Source organism: Salmo salar, chromosome 10, assembly GCF_965601325.2.
Source record: "Salmo salar chromosome 10, fSalSal1, whole genome shotgun sequence".
NCBI classification, from domain to species: Eukaryota; Metazoa; Chordata; class Actinopteri; order Salmoniformes; family Salmonidae; genus Salmo; species Salmo salar.
This window is the reverse complement of record NC_138300.1, coordinates 25,331,550-25,345,314: the sequence shown is the minus strand read 5'-3', so window position 1 is coordinate 25,345,314 and position 13,765 is coordinate 25,331,550. Positions and strand designations below refer to the sequence as shown.

Sequence of the window (13,765 nt, the reverse complement as noted above, 5' to 3'; positions counted from 1 at the left end):
ATCAACAGTTCCAGAACAGTTGCCCTGTGTCAGGGTGCAGACATTCCAGGAGTCTATGGAAGGCATAACATCACATTCCAACACTGAACATATCCCTTGAGAAGTTACAACAGCTCCCTTGAAATTCTGCCACCACAATATGGAGACCTTGGACTTTCTTTTCCACTGGCGGGAAGGCTGTGGGGAGGAAGGCTGTGGGGAGGAAGGCTGTGGGGAGGAAGGCTGTGGGGAGGAAGGCTGTGGGGAGGAAGGCTGTGGGGAGGAAGGCTGTGGGGAGGAAGGCTGTGGGGAGGAAGGAGTGTGAGGGGTTTCTCTTGTGCCCGTTTGGGGGCACGTGGCAGGCAGTTTTAGGTGTGGGTTGTGTGAGTGGTATGCCTACAAAGCCGGACAGGTTTATTCTAAGCCCTCTCCCTCCACCCCTTTACCTCCCCCTTCTGGAACCCTCAGAGTGGACACACCCTCCTGGGGTGGCCGCAGCTCGGTGGCTGGGACCACACTGGCCGGCTCAGCAACAGCCTTAGCCTGGGCCTACACTCTGGCTCCTGGCTGATTTACGACCCACAGAGCAGTCATGTCTACAGGGTTTTTTATGTCTCTGAGGTGCAGACCAATCCTCACTCCCAGGAGGGTTTAAATGGGGTTTGTTGTCATTCACTAACCAAGCAGTACAGCAGATGGGCTGGTGTTTTGAGCATGTTGTTCTATCTAGAGATTCACACCTAAGAGTCATGATGGTGCCATATTCTCCCCTGCCTCTGCAACCTTACTACTCCCATCTGAGGTCTGAGATGCTTTCTCATCTATCTTTCTAGGTTCTCTCTTTTTCTCCTCTCTTCATCTGTTGAGTCTATCCTCTTTCTTTCATTGTCTGTCTGTCTGTCTGTCTGTCTGTCTGTCTGTCTGTCTGTCTGTCTGTCTGTCTGTCTGTCTGTCTGTCTGTCTGTCTGTCTGTCTGTCTGTCTGTCTGTCTGTCTGTCTGTCTGTCTGTCTGTCTGTCTGTCTGTCTGTCTGTCTGTCTGTCTGTCTGTCTTGTCTGTCTGTGGTGGAGGGTTACTCAGGGGTTGAGGGCCAGGGGTTTATTGCTCTTTGGCTCTCTCTTTACCACATAGGCCCCTGATTATTAACAGAAAAACCTCTCCCTCTCCAGCTGCCAGGAACCGCAAGTACAGACCCGGGTTACTGAATTTACTCACTGCACTGACTGCTGCACCAGAGAGAGGTCAAAAGTCAAGCCTCTCCTTTCCTCAGCGGTCGCACCATTGGAATGGATTATTAAATTATTATTTTTTTTGTGAGACTGAAGTTATTTACAGGGCTGTGGTGGCTGGCTGGACAGCATAGCCTGGCTTCAAACATGGTTACTGAACGCTGCCCAGGAATTTGGTTGGAATCCGAAGGCTCTGTTTATTCCATTGAAGTCCCACAGAGTAAAACACTATTTATACATCATTCTCCCTCCAGTATGTCAGTAAATAAAACTTCCACATTGCCTTTCTCTTCTTTCTTTCTTTCTCTCTGTGTGTGTGTGTGTGTGTGTGTGTGTGTGTGTGTGTGTGTGTGTGTGTGTGTGTGTGTGTGTGTGTGTGTGTGTGTGTGTGTGTGTGTGTGTGTGTGTGTGTGTGTGTGTGTGTGTGTGTGTGTGTGTGTGTGTGTGTGTGTGTGTGATCCCAGGTTATGAAGAGGTGGTCAGAATCCCCAAAGGATCTACCTTCATTCATATTCAGGAGCTCAACGTCTCCCTCAACTACCTAGGTGAGAGTTCATGTCTCTTCTGTCTCACACAATGTGTTATTCTGTCATGCTGGATTCTATAGTGTACATTCACACTCAAACTGAAATGAAAATGTAAGTGCATCGGCACATCAGTAATGCTGTTATTAGAACTATTAGAACATATAACACGTTTTCAGTCAGACATCCTCTCGTTCCTTCTCTGCTCTAGTGCTGAAGAGTAAAGGGGACCAGTACTTCATCAATGGGAAGCTGACCATCGACACCCCTCGTAGGTTCGACATCGCAGGGACCACCTTCCACTACCGCCGACCCACTGATGAGCCTGAGACCCTGGAGGCCCTGGGGCCCACCAACATGACCCTCATCGTCATGGTAATGGCCTAGCTGTGTGTGTTATTGTGTGTGTAACAGTAATTATTCTATGGAACACCATACGTGACATACGTATGTGTTGGTGTGTGTGTAGGTGCTGGTGAGGGACGAGAACCCAGGGATCCACTACCGCTTCAACCCTCCAGTCAACAGAGACCCTCTGACTGGATACGCCTGGCACTACACATCCTGGTCCCGCTGCTCTGCACTCTGCGCTGGGGGTACCACCACTACTGGCTCTATAACTCTGTACTGTACTCTTCTCTGGCTCTATCACTGCTCATTGATTGATTGATTGATTTATTGATTGATTGATTGATATTATTTGATTCAGAAATGTACACAGAGCCTTTTATTCATGTAGTTCAATCTCTTATCCTATGTTCATTTCATATTATTGAGGCTAAAAATAGCATCATGATCGTCATGACACACCCATTGTGTTTTACTATTGATCCATTTAGCTGCTGGGCAGGGCTGGGTCCTCTATATAGACAGTCTATTGACCTCTCTAGTAAACTTACACAGTGCATACCCTCACTTTCTCAACGGCTTTCTCATATTCCCGCTCTCACACACACAAACACACGCTGGTACATAAAAAACTCACAGTGCATATCCCCTGTTGGCTTGAGAGTTTTCCTAACGTAACACTGACCCTGGGGAAACATGGGAATGGGATGTTTATGAACAGAGGTACTGTGGGGTTGGTGAAACCTAACGTAACACTGACCCTGGGGAAACATGGGAATGGGATGTTTATGAACAGAGGTACTGTGGGGTTGGTGAAACCTAACGTAACACTGACCCTGGGGAAACATGGGAATGGGATGTTTATGAACAGAGGTACTGTGGGGTTGGTGAAACCTAACGTAACACTGACCCTGGGGAAACATGGGAATGGGATGTTTATGAACAGAGGTACTGTGGGGTTGGTGAAACCTAACGTAACACTGACCCTGGGGAAACATGGGAATGGGATGTTTATGAACAGAGGTACTGTGGAACTGCAGGAGTTCGTGCTGAAGCCAACTTTCAAGTTACACACACTCTTTCTTTTGCTTTCTTTCTGTTGCGGGTAAATTATCCAAAGTAACTAGCTTGATATAAACTCATTTACTTTGCTTAAAAGCACATTTCCTTGACCCTAATGTCAGCAAAACAAGCGAGAGGAGAAGTGCTTGTACAAGTTCTACACAATTTAGCAGACATTCTTATCCAGTAGAAAGCATACATTTTCATACTGGTCCACTGTGGGATTTGAACCCACAACCTTGGCGTTGCAAGCACCGTGCTCTACTACCTGAGCCACACAGCGTGAGCTGCATCAGATGAATGATCAAAGGAGTTTTCGCTGTTTTATAATGTGTTTCTCTCTCTCTCTCTGTCAGGTGCTCAGATCCAGCAGGTAGTGTGTAAGAAGCAAGCTGATCACTCTGTGGTCTACAACCACTTCTGTGACAAGAAGAGCAAACCCAAAGACAAGAAGCGAGGCTGCAACTCTGAGCCATGCTCCCCAAGGTGAGTGTCAATGTATCTGTCCCACTGCGTGTGTGGAGCTCCTCTGATTGGGCCCTTATGACTATATATGCAGAATAAGTGTTTACCTATCATGTGTGTATGTGTGTATGCACATGTGTGTGGGAGTGTGAGAGTATGAGATCCTGCTGAACTAAGCCCTGTCTGTCTGTGTCTCCCACAGCTGGTGGTCTGGGGAGTGGTCTGAGTGTAGTCGTAGCTGTAACGGGGGCCTGAGGACCAGAGAGGTGCTTTGTAAGAGGAAGATCTCTCCTACAGAGGAGAAGGTGCAGGACGACGGCGCCTGTACCCCCCCACGACCACCCCTCACTGAGCCCTGCAAAAACCACACCTGCCCCCCAGAGTGGCTGGCCCTGAACTGGTCAGAGGTACACCCAAAATACCCCCATAAGCCTATCCAACTTTTTTTTAAACTAACAAGCAGAATCTAGAGATTTTTAGAAACAGAGAGAAGTTGCTTACCTCGACACTTTCTGTACCTATGCAACATTTCTGTGTGTAACCAATGCCACCTGCTGGTTGGATTATGTACTGGTCTCTGGTGTACTCTGGGGCTATAGAGGCTGGAGCTCTGATTTGAATAACCTCTCCCTCATCTCTCTCACTCTCATCCCTCTCTCTCCACCAGTGTAATCCCAGCTGTGGTCCAGGGTTCAGGCACCGTGTCCTTCTGTGTAAGAGGGGGGAGAGTGGAGACACACTGCCAGAGTCCCAGTGTCCCAAGTATGGACGTCCCACCACCAGGGTGCGCTGTAACCTGCAGCGCTGCCCACCCCCCATGTGGGTCACAGGGCCCTGGGGAGAGGTAAGGCTGGGGTTAACATGGGCTCTGCTCTGTATTGAACTCTGCTCTCATTCAACTAGACCTTTTACAGGTGTAGGATATTAATTTCACCAGTTTTGTCTCAGGAGTAAAATAATCCTTTAGCAGCAGGATTTAGTTATTAAAAAAGTAATAATTTCTAACAGGAAATTAGTTTTGATAGACTACAGTAGGCTATAGTTTAGGTGTAGCCTGAGGCTGCATTTTGGATACACTTGTATGTCGTAGTGGAGACCAATATCTATCTTGTGTTATTAAGCTACAGTTGAAGTCAGAAGTTTACATACACCTTAGCCAAATACATTTAAACTCCGTTTTTCACAATTCCTGACATTTAATCCAAGTAAAAATGTTTTAGGATCACCACTTTATTTTAAGAATGTGAAATGTCAGAATAGTAGAGATAATAGTAGAGAGAATTATTCCTTTCAGCTTTTATTTCTTTCATCACATTCCCAGTGGGTCAGAAGTTTACATATACTCAATTAGTATTTGGTAGCATTGCCTTTAAATTGTTTAACTTCGGTCAAACATTTTGGGTAGCCTTCCACAAGCTTCCCACAATAAGTTAGGTGAATTTTGGCCCATTCCTCCTGACAGAGCTGGTGTAACTGAGTCAGGTATGTAGGCCTCCTTGCTCGCACACGCTTTTTCAGTTCTGCCCACACATTTTCTATAGGATTGAGGTCAGGGCTTTATGATGGCCACTCCAATACCTTGACTTTGTTGTCCTTAAGCCATTTTGCCACAAGTTTGGAAGTATGCTTGGGGCCATTGTCCATTTGGAAGACCCATTTGCGACCAAGCTTTAACTTCCTGACTAATGTCTTGAGATGTTGCTTCAATATATCCACAATTTTCCTCCTTCATGATGCCATCTATTTTGTGAAGTCCCCCAGTCCCTCCTGCAGAAAAGCACCCCCACAACATGATGCTGCCACCCCCGTGCTTCACGGTTGGGATGGTGTTCTTCGGCTTGCAAGTCTTCCCCTTTTTCCTCCAAACATAATGATGGTCATTATGGCCAAACAGTTCTATTTTTGTTTCATCAGACCAGAGGACATTTCTCCAAAAAGTACGACCTTTTGTCCCCATGTGCAGTTGCAAACCATAGTCTGGCTTTTTTTATGGCGGTTTTGGAGCAGTGGCTTTTTCCTTGCTGAGCGGCCTTTCAGGTTATGTCGATATAGGACTCGTTTAACTGTGGATATAGATACTTTTGTACCAGTTTCCTCCAGCATCTTCACAAGGTCCTTTGCTGTTGTTCTGGGATTGATTCGCACTTTTCGCACCAAAGTACATTCATCTCTAGGAGACAGAACGCGTCTCCTTCCTGAGCGGTATGACGGCTGCATGGTCCCATGGTGTTTATACTTGCGTACTATTGTTTGTACAGATTAACGTGGTACCTTCAGGCGTTTGGAAATTGCTCCCAAGGATGAACAAGACTTGTGGAGGTCTACTATTTTTTTGCTGAGGTCTTGGCTAATTTCTTTTCATTTTCCCATGATGTCAAGCAATGAGGCACTGAGTTTGAATGTAGGCCTTGAAATACATCCACAGGTACACCGCCAATTGACTCAAATTATGTCAATTAGCCTATCAGAAGCTTCTAAAGCCATGACATCATTTTCTGGAATTTTCCAAGCTGTATCCAGGCACAGTCAACTTTGTGTATGTAAACTTCTGAACCACTGGATTTGTGATACAGCGAATTATAAGTGAAATAATCTGTCTGTAAACAATTGTTGGAAAAATGACTTGTGTCATGCACAAAGTAGATGTCCTAACCGACTTGCCAAAACTATAGTTTGTTAACAAGAAATTTGTGGAGTGGTTGAAAAACAAGTTTTAATGACTCCAACATAAGTGTATATAAACTTCCAACTTCAACTGTATATGAAACAACGGTTGTTGATGTGTATGGCTGCATTTCAGATACATTTTTTAACATTTGAATGTCGCAGTAGTAGGACCGACTGTAGTAGGAAATGTATTATGTCTGGTGCTTTAACATTTGAGCGAGCGAGAGAGAAAGATAACTGTGGATTCGGCTATTTCAGCCACACAGGTGCATAAAGTTGAGCACATAGACATTGGCAGTAGAGTGGCCTTACTGAAGAGCTCAGTGACATTCAAAGTGGCGCCGTCATAGGATGCCACCTTTCCAACAAGTCAGTTCATCAAATTTCTGCCCTGCTAGAGCTGCCCTGGTCAACTGTAAGTACTGTTATTGTGAAGTGGGAACGTCTATGACCAACAACGGCTCAGCCACAAAGTGGTAGGCCACAAAAGCTCACAGATTGGGACTGCTGAGTGCTGAAGCGCACAGCGCATAAAAATTGTCTGTCCTCGGTTGCAACACTCACTACCGAGTTCCAAACTTCCTTTTGAAAGCAACGTCAGCACAATAATTGTTTGTCGGGAGCTTCATGAAATGGGTTTCCATGGCCAAGCTGTTACACACAAGCCTAAGATCACCATGCGCAATGCCAAGCGTCGGTTGGAGTGGTGTAAAGCTCGCCACTATTGGACTCTGGAGCAGTGGAAACGCATTCTCTGGAGTGATGATTCACGCTTCACCATCTGGTAGTCCGACTGGACGAATCTGGATTTGGCGGAAACCAGGAGACTGCTACCAGCCCTAATGCATAGTGCCAACTGTAATGTTTGGTGGAGGAGGAATAATGGTCTGGGGCTGTTTTTCATGGTTCGGGCTAGGCCCCTTAGTTCCAGGGAAGAGAAATCTTAATGCTACAGCATACAATGACATTCTATACGATTCTGTGCTTCCAACTTTGTGGCAACAGTTTGGGAAAGGCCCTTTCCTGTTTCAGCATGACAATGCCCCTGTGCACAAAGCGAGGTCCATATGGAAATGGTTTGCTGAGATTGGTGTGGAAGAACTTGACTGGCCTGCACAGAGCCCTGACCTCAACAGCATTGAACACCTTTGGATGAATTGGAACGCCGACTGTGACCCAGGCCTAATTGCCAACATCAGTGCCCGACCTCACTAACGCTCTTGTGGCTGAATGGAAGCAAGTCCCCACAGCAATGTTCCAACATCTAGTGGAAAGCCTTCCCGGAAGAGTGGAGGCTGATATAGCAGCAAAGGGGGGACCGACTCCATATTAATGCCCATGATTTTGGAATGAGATGTTCGACATGCATGTGTCCACATACCTTTGGCCATGTAGTCTATGTAGGTCCTTGACTGATTGATGTATTGAAGTGAAGAGGAAATACGAGACAATGTTAATCTTTCCTGTTTAGATTTGTATAGTAGACCTCCTGAGTGGCGCCGTGGTCTAAGGCACTGCATCACAGTGCTAGCTGTGACGCTAGAGATCCTGGTTTGCGACTAGGAGACCCATGGGGCGACGCACAATTGGCCCAGTGTCATCCGGGTTAGGGGAGGGTTTGGACGGCAGGGATGTACTTGTCCCATCACGTGGTGGGTCGAGTGCAATGCACGCTGACATGGTCGCCAGGTGTACCATGTTTTCTCCGACAAGTTGGTGTGGCTGGGTTAAGCAGGCATTATGTCAAGAAGCAGTGTGGCTTGGCTGGTTTGTGTTTCGGGGGACGCAAGGCTCTCGACTTTCGCCTCTCCCAAGTCTGTACGGGAGTTGCAGCGATGGGACAAGACTGTAACTACCAATTGGATACCACGAAATTGGGGAGAAAAAGGGGTAATAAATAAATAAATGTAAGTGCTCTATTGTCCGTCTTTACTACGTCCTCCTAGTTTTGTGACCTGTCTCTCTCTCTCTCTCTCTCCCTCTCTCTGTTCTATGTCAGTGCTCAGCCAATTGTGGTCTGGGTCAGGAGATGCGCTCTGTGCAGTGTCTTGTACACACCGGCCAGCCGTCCAATGAGTGCCCAGACCTCCTGCGCCCGGCAGCCATGCAGCAGTGCAAGAGCAAATGTGACCTCAGCAGCCTACCCATGGACATCCCTGAGGGTGACCCTGAAGGTCAAAGTTCAACTCTGTATTAATTACCTTCTCAGTATATTTTCCTGCCAGCTTAATATCCATTTAAGATGTTTTTATATATTTTTTTCCCTTCCAGAGTGTAAAGATGTGAACACAGTGGCGTACTGCCCCCTAGTGCTCAGGTTTAAGTTCTGCAGCCGCCCCTACTTTAGACAGATGTGCTGTAAGACCTGCCAAGGACACTGACCCCTGATCCAGTGAGTGAGAACCAGACCCATACTCAGAGTCATCCCCAGCGGGACCAGACCAGACCGCCTGAGCTCAACATTCCACAGGGGGAGGGACTGACAAGCCATCGCACCGCAGAGCAGCCTCTCTGACATCAGGGGAGGGTGAGAGAGCGAACTGTGCTTTTATCCCCCACTCTGAAATTGCCCTAACTGATACCAGCTGTGGGGGCACTGCTGTGAAGACCAGATGGGCTGCTGGGATACCTCTGTTTCTATGTCCTTATATCCTTATTAGTGTTTGGTGCTACTACCATTGCCATGCTGGCCACAGGACTGGCCAAAGTACTCTGTTCAGCTTAGTTACGTTTCTCTGTTTTTTATTAAGTGGCCCAATCTTACCCTGAGACACTGTCCATACGGACCTTTACTTGTATATTTACAGACGTTGTTCTATGTGTACACAATCTACACTGTACAAATGAAATTGACCTGATACTTTATCACTTACCAAATGTAAATGTTAGTTATCTGGTGGCTGTTGTCAACTCCTGTGGTCTTCTATGTTATCTTGTCAATGCTTTGTCTCAGAACTAAATCTTTATGAATTCTTATTAATATTATGCTTTTTGAAAAGGGGTTGATTTGCACAAAGTATGGCTAGTCATAAGGATACTGTTGTTTAGTTTAGTTATTTGGGACTTGTCTCGACGACTCTACTTAACACTAAGGTTCTCCATCCACGGTCCGGTCTATGTTCATAACCGTTTACTCACCACTGTCTTGTCATTTTATGGGACCCAGCAAGGGCTGGTCAATGGTCGGTTCAGTTCACGTCTAGCAGCTAACCTCAACACATCTCTCATACTGTAGCCCTTACTGTACACATTTAGATACAGGCAAATGCACCGTTGCCTCATCAATGTGAAAAATGCTACATGGGTCTCTGTACTAGTCACATATACAGTGAGTGGAAAAGTGTCCATCACTGAGTGAACCACTTCCAACAACCGATTCGATCGGAACAGAGACCCTCACATGTCCTCTGGTCTTAAGTGGTCCTTCTGTCTGATAGCATGGCCCTGCTGCGCCTTTAATGGTCAACCAGTTCACTTCGGTTTTTAATATGCTGCATGTACAGTGAAGGCCTTTTTACACATCCATCCATCTACTGAGCTCACACCCAGAACCAGCCGTTGCAATATGTCCGCTCTGATTTCTATTGGAGTAACTAGGTTGTTATTACTCTCCTGATGGTGCTTTGGAATGGTGCTATTTCTTAGCTAATTATTGTGGTTATTTGTTGTCATTCTGTTGAATATAAAGTGCTTTTGTTGAGGTTGGTGCTAAAGAAATAGTGCTATGTCAGTTTGTGAGAAGAGGAGGAGAAGTTAACCCTTTATTTCCTTGCCTACAGTAACTCAGTATGGGACAGAGCCATAAGTTACCAAACATTCAGTCTCTTATAAAACTGGGTGTCAGCACACTGACTGATAATTTACTATCTCACAAAAACCATAACAAAACTGTTTTAATAAAACATACTGTCTTATTTGACGGTCTAAATATGTAAACAACATTTTCTATTTTCTATTTTGAACCATTTTGGTCATGGTGTGACCTCAGAGGCAAACCATTTTATCAAATGTTAGGGACAATATTGTTTGTTGTTTTCAGATGCTTATTGTTACAGACATGTACTGTGCTTTAATTACTACAGAAACATTCCCCCGTTCCCCATGTACAACCATTGAAATTAACATATTAAAGTGAATAAATATGGCGCATTGTTAATAAATGCATTGAGCATTGTGTGCTTTACCCTCTCTCCCTCTGGAAACCCCTGGCCCAGACAGAAAGCTAGATCATCAAATGATCATCCATCTGTTTCTGTATCTCATAGATGTCATGGAAAATAATGACACTAGTGTTTCCTCGGTGAGGTTGTGATATGTCTGCTTTAGGCTCTTCCTGATTGGGGGAAATCTGCAGATGGTTACTGAGGCCTGGCATGAGTCATCACCACTGACACATTTCAGGCCCTGCATCATAGCAGAGCTTAACTTGGGGCCTTCCTGGGTATGCTGATGTTCACCCAGAATGAGGAGGCTATTGAAGACAAGGAGCCCCACATCTCTCAGCAGTATACTCTATACTCGTGATTACACTGTGCTGATCCGAGGCCCACTGCACTTACAGTAACACTGGGAATCTCTACTTGTCAGTGAAGAGCCAAAGAGCCAGGTTTTATTTAACCTTTTTTATCAGGGAGTCATACTGAGACCAAGGTCTCTTTTACAGATGAGCACTGAATTACCTAAATTACAGAAAATACACACGTCAAAATATAAATACAAAACGCAAGCAGAAAGAAAAACAGTCATGAAAAACAAACACATTCATCAGTAATAGGGTCCTCAATCAGCTTTCTGAATTTGCTTAGAGGCACCAAATTTAAGAACAGTTTGTTCCACAAATAAGGTGCAAGAAAACTAAAAGCTGATTTACCTAACTCAGGAGAGACCAAATGAATTTCCAGAGTTAGCCATCCCTGAGACCGGGTATGGTAATGCGTACAGTACCAGTCAAAAGTTTGGGCACACCTAGTCATTCAAGGGTTTTTCTTTATTTTTACTATTTTCTACATTGTAGAATAATAGTGAAGACATCAAATCTATGAAATAACACATATGGAATCATGTAGTTTAAACAAAATATATTTTATACTTGGGATTCTTCAAAGTAACCACCATTTGCCTTCATGACAGCTTTGCACATTCTTGCCATACCAGGCAGTGATGCAACCAGCCAGGATGCTCTCGATGGTGCCGCTGTACCTTTTGAGGATCTGAGGACCCATGCCAAATATTTTCAGTCTCCTGAGGGGGAATAGGTTTTGTCGTGCCCTCTTCTTGACTGTCTTGGTGTGCTTGGGCCATGTCAGTTTGTTGGTGATGTGGACACCAAGGAACTTGAAGTTCTCAACCTGCTCCACTGCAGCCCTGTCGATGAGAATGGGGGCATGCTCGGTCCTCTTTTTCCTGTAGTCCACAATCATCTCCTTTGTCTTGATAACGTTGAGGGAGAGGTTGTTGTCCTGGCACCACTCAGCCAGGTCTCTGACCTCCTCCCAATTGGCTGTCAGGTCGTTGTCGGTGATCAGGCCTACCACTGTTGTGTCATCGGCAAACTTAATGATGGTGTTGGTGTCGTGCCTGGCCGTGCAGTCATGAGTGAATAGGGAGTACAGGAGCAGGACTGAGCACGCGCCCCTGAGATGCCCCTGTGTTGAGGATCAGCGTGGCGGATGTGTTGTTACATATCCTTACCACCTGGGGGCAGCCCGTCAGGAAGTCCAGGATCCAGTTGTAGAGGGAGGTGTTTAGTCCCAGGGTCCTTAGCTTATTGATAAGCTTTGAGGGCACCATGGTGTTGAACGCTGAGCTGTAGTTAATGAATAGCATTCTCACATAGGCGTTCCTTTTGTCCAGGTGGGAAAGGGCAGTGTGGAGTGCAATAGAGATTGCATCATCTGTGAATCTGTTGGGGCGGTATGCAAATTGGAGTGGATCTAGGGTTTCTGGGATAATGCTGTTGATGTGAGCCATGACCAGCCTTTCAAAGCACTTCATGGCTACAGACATGTGTGCTACGGGTCGGTAGTCATTTAGGCAGGTTACCTTAGTGTTCTTGGGCACAGGCACTATGGTGGTCTGCTTAAAACATGTTGGTATTACAGACTCGGACAGGGAGAGGTTGAAAACGTCAGTGAAGACACTTGCCAGGTGGTCAGCGCGTGCTCGCAGTACACGTCCTGGTAATCCGTCTGGCCTTGTGGCCTTGTGAATGTTGACCTGTTTAAAGGTCTTACTCACATCGGCAGTGGAGAGTGTGATCACACAGTCTTTCGGAACAGCTGGTGCTCTCATGCATGTTTCAGTGTTATTTGCCTCGAAGCGATTATAGAAGTAGTTTAGCTCGTCTGGTAGGCTCTTGTCACTGGGCAGCTCGCGGCTGTGCTTCCCTTTGTAGTCTGTAATGGTTTGCAAGCCCTGACACATCCAACGAGTGTCAGAGCCGGTGTAGTACGATTCGATCTTAGTCCTGTATTGACGCTTTGCCTGATTGATGGTTCATCGCAGGGCATAGCAGGATTTCTTATAAGTTTCCGGGTTAGAGTCCCGCTCCTTGAAAGCGGCAGCTCTAGCCCTTAGCTCAGTGTGGATGTTGCCTGTAATCCATAGCTTCTGGTAGGGGTATGTACGTACGGTCACTGTGGAGATGACTTCATCGATGCACTTATTGATGAAGCCAATGACTGATGTGGTGTACCCCTCAATGCCATCGGAGGAATCCCGGAACATATTCCAGTCTGTGCTAGAAAACAGTCCTGTAGTTTAACATCTGCTTCATCTGACCACTTTTTTTTATTGATCTGGTCACTGGTGCTTCCTGCTTTAATTTTTGCTTGTAAGCAGGAATCAGGAGGTTAGAATTATGGTCAGATTTGCCAAATGGAGGGCGAGGGAGAGCTTTGTATGTGTGTCTGTGTGGGGAGTAAAGGTGGTCCAGAGTTTTTTTCCCTCTGGTTGCACATTTAACATGCTGATAGAAATTTGGTAAAATGGATTTAAGTTTCCCTGCATTAAAGTCCCCGGCCACTAGGAACGCCGCCTCTAGGTGAGCGTTTTCTTGTTTGCTTATGGCGGAAAACAGCTCATTCAACGCTGTCTTAGTGCCAGCCTCTGATTGTGGTGCTATGTAAACAGCTACAAAAAATACAGATGAAAACTCTCTAGGTAGATAGTGTGGTCTACAGCTTATCATGAGATAATCTACCTCAGGCGAGCAATAGCTCGAGACTTCCTTAGATATCGTGCACCAGCTGTTATTAACAAAAATACATAGTCCTCCGCCCCTTGTCTTACCAGACGCCGCTGTTCTATCCTGCCGGTTGTGGTGGTTAATTTCTGTATTACCAAATGAGGAGAGACAAACTTCACACACCAGTCAGAGTTATACATAAACTACATCTTTAATAATAAGAGCTTTGCAATAGCAATGACTTTCAACGACTCCCTATTTCTAATGAACCGTTGAGAGTGACAACACAATGGCTACTGAGATCTT

At 45.8% G+C, this 13,765-nt stretch overlaps 1 protein-coding gene across 2 annotated transcripts in view; it reads left to right on the top strand.

Annotated features, from left to right (window-relative positions):
• LOC106613844 (A disintegrin and metalloproteinase with thrombospondin motifs 10) overlaps positions 1-10,433 on the top strand; it is a 41,996-nt gene extending 31,563 nt beyond the window's left edge. For both annotated transcript variants that reach the window (XM_014216511.3, XM_014216510.3), the window contains exons 18-25: positions 1,672-1,752; positions 1,943-2,106; positions 2,201-2,327; positions 3,498-3,627; positions 3,809-4,013; positions 4,274-4,450; positions 8,273-8,447; positions 8,545-10,433. In XM_014216511.3, the coding sequence (XP_014071986.1) occupies positions 1,672-1,752; positions 1,943-2,106; positions 2,201-2,327; positions 3,498-3,627; positions 3,809-4,013; positions 4,274-4,450; positions 8,273-8,447; positions 8,545-8,654 (1,169 nt within the window). In that variant the 3' untranslated portion in view covers positions 8,655-10,433. The remainder of the gene's footprint in view (positions 1-1,671; positions 1,753-1,942; positions 2,107-2,200; positions 2,328-3,497; positions 3,628-3,808; positions 4,014-4,273; positions 4,451-8,272; positions 8,448-8,544) is intronic.
• The last annotated feature ends 3,332 nt before the right edge of the window (positions 10,434-13,765 follow it).